At 55.5% G+C, this 2669-nt stretch overlaps 1 protein-coding gene across 1 annotated transcript; it reads left to right on the forward strand.

Annotated features, from left to right (window-relative positions):
• The first annotated feature begins 1746 nt into the window (after positions 1-1746).
• Positions 1747-2355, forward strand: LOC136491893 (uncharacterized). The gene is made up of 2 exons (XM_066488099.1): positions 1747-1992; positions 2083-2355. The coding sequence occupies exons 1-2, from the start codon at positions 1747-1749 to the stop codon at positions 2353-2355; spliced, it is 519 nt and encodes a 172-aa protein (XP_066344196.1).
• Positions 2356-2669: the final 314 nt, after the last annotated feature.

Genomic DNA, 2669 nt, shown 5'->3' on the forward strand with positions numbered 1-2669 from the left:
ATGGCCATTCACGGCGTCAGCTGGGTCCCGGGCGCTCACGTGCGCTTCAAGGACCTAGACTTCATCGTCACAACGGAGGAAGAGTTGGCGCAGGCTCCCGCCACCATCCAACCTCTCCACTCTGCTGGCCTTCACGCAATCGTCGAGGCGCTTGAGGAGCTGTAGCTGCATGCACCGGAGGCCCGCACCCCCGGGAGCGACCAGCTCCTCATCTTCAACTATGGGAGGTTAGAGTGCCAGGTCGGAGCCTTCCTAGGACCCCGACCGTCCTGAGAGGACATGCGCCACCTCACCTTCTTGTTCACCAACGTCATGGCATAGCTTGCCAGTGGAGAGCCGCTCTCTCTGGAATACCTCATCCAGAGCGCCCCGATAGTGCTCCCGTATGGTCCTCGCAATGCCGCAGAGACCGTTGGCCATCTTGTGGCACAATGCACTCCTCCATCCCCCCGTAAACGATGAGTTCGTGGGGATGACCGAATATATCCTGGAATCTTTCCATGACCTCCTAGTAGGAGAATTGGAGTTGCCCTCTAGCTCTAACTCTAGTAGGGGGAGCCATCATCCATCTCATGAATGTTTCATGGCAGGTACCCCCAAGGGACACATTGAAAGCATCCATGAGGGAGAGGCTACATCGATGAACAATTTTGACGATGAGGTCCAGAGGGATGCAGGGGCCCCACCTCACCTACGGGTAGGGCAGCTGAAGGCCCGACACCAAGAGCTCGAGGAACCATGACTCTAGCTCGAGTAGGAACGCACGGAGCTCAAGCGAGAGATTGAGCGCCACGGAGATGGTGGGCGTGCATACGCCATGGCCCACGATGTGAACCAAAGGATCATCGAGGACGATGAAGCCCTCCCACACTTCACTCGGGCGAGCCAGAACATCGCTGCTATGGCGGCCTTGCTCTAGGGTCTTCTGGGGCCCATGACGCCCGAGGATCGTTGGGCCCATCACGAGATTTACACGCTATCCTAACGACGTGAGCTCGACGCTAGATAGCACATGCCCTCAGAATGACCCGACAAGGACGCGTCAGTCCACCAGGCACCGCAAGGCAGTAGGCCACACATCGTGGTCCTAGTGCATGAGCATCTCGGCCGCAACTGTGACACGCATGACACCCTCGATGCCTACAGGTGTGCCCATGGCGATGTGAGGGAGGGGGCTAGCCATGGCTACCACCCTCGTCATGGCGGACGCTGCAACAACGGCGAGGACTAAAGCCCGAGGCCTAACTTGCCAAGACCTCAAGCCTTCAGTCGACACATCCTCAACGCGGCCGACACATCCTCAACGTTGTCTTCCCACCATGGTACCGACCACCGACCAACATCCTGAAATACTCTGGAGAAATGAACCTCGAACCACTTCGAGAAGCTGCTCAAAGGACCATGTCCGAACCATGCCTTCTCCGTCAAGCATCAATATAAGGACTATGTTCTCATGAAGCGGTTCTTGTCTAGAGGCTCCAATAAGGGGGAGCATAGGAAGGACCCCAAGCCATCCGTGGACGATGCCAAGGGGAGGACGATGGCTTTTCGAAGCTAGATGGCTGCCTCATGATCTTTAGAGGGTTGGCGGCCTATGACTCTAAGCGTCGGCAGAAGCTCACGGGCCACAAGGTCTATATAGCCAAGCCAGCCATGCCTACCTTCCTCTGATGGCCAGAGTCTGCCATAACCTTTGATCGAACTGACCACCCGGAGAGCGTCCCACAACTGGGTAGATATCCGCTCATGGTTGACCCGATCATCGACACGAAGTGGCTCACCAAGGTACTAATGGATGGAGTCAGTGGCCTCAACATCATGTATGCCGAGACGCTCGATGCCATGGGCATCGACCGTTCATGCATTCGACCAACCGAGGTGCCTTTCCATGGCATCGTGCTTGGAAAGCAGGCCATGCTGCTTGGGCAGATCGATCTGCCCGTCACCTTTGGGGATCCAACCAATTACAAGACAGAGACCCTTACCTTTGAGGTGGTTGGGTTCCACGAAACCTACCACACCATCCTAGGATGTCCATGCTACGCGAAGTTCATGGCTGTCCCCAATTACACCTATCTAAAGCTAAAGATGCTAAGATCGTGCGGGGTCATCACCATCGACACCTCCTTCCAGCACACCTACGAGTGCAAGGTCAAGTGCTGCAAACACACCATGACAATCATTGCCTCCAAGGAGCTTGCGGCCATCAGGAAGGAGGTCGCCGAAGAAGCACCCGACCCCAAGTGGTCGGCTAGGTCTTTTGAGCCTGTAGAGGGCACCAAGGAGGTCCTCATAGACCCCAGCGACTCCAAGGGCAAAGCGGTGCGCATTGGCACCACGCTTTTCTCTGAATAGGAAAGCACGCTAGTCGACTTCCTCCACGCCAACAGAGACATCTTTGCATAGAAACCCTCGGATATGCCAGGCATTTCAAGAGAAGTCACCGAGCACGCCTTGAAGATCAGGCCAGGCTCCAAGCCAGTGAAGCAGCACCTGTGTCGCTTCGATGAGGAGAAATGCAGGGCGATCGATAAGGAGATTGGGAAGCTTTTGGTGGCTGGGTTCATCAAGCAAGTATACCACCCCGAGTGGTTAGTCAATCCTATTCTTGTATAAAAAAAGAGTGGAAAATGGAGAATGTGTGTTGACTACACGGGTCTCAACAAAGC

The sequence above is a fragment of the Miscanthus floridulus genome, chromosome 11 (genome assembly GCF_019320115.1).
Source record: "Miscanthus floridulus cultivar M001 chromosome 11, ASM1932011v1, whole genome shotgun sequence".
NCBI classification, from domain to species: Eukaryota; Viridiplantae; Streptophyta; class Magnoliopsida; order Poales; family Poaceae; genus Miscanthus; species Miscanthus floridulus.

Bases quoted from the DNA above. Each gene is read 5' to 3' on its own strand.
- LOC136491893 (XM_066488099.1), top strand. From the start codon at position 1,747: ATGGTTGACCCGATCATCGACACGAAGTGGCTCACCAAGGTACTAATG. The intron at 1,993-2,082 runs GTGGTTGGGTTC...ACCTATCTAAAG, and splicing joins CAGAGACCCTTACCTTTGAG to CTAAAGATGCTAAGATCGTG.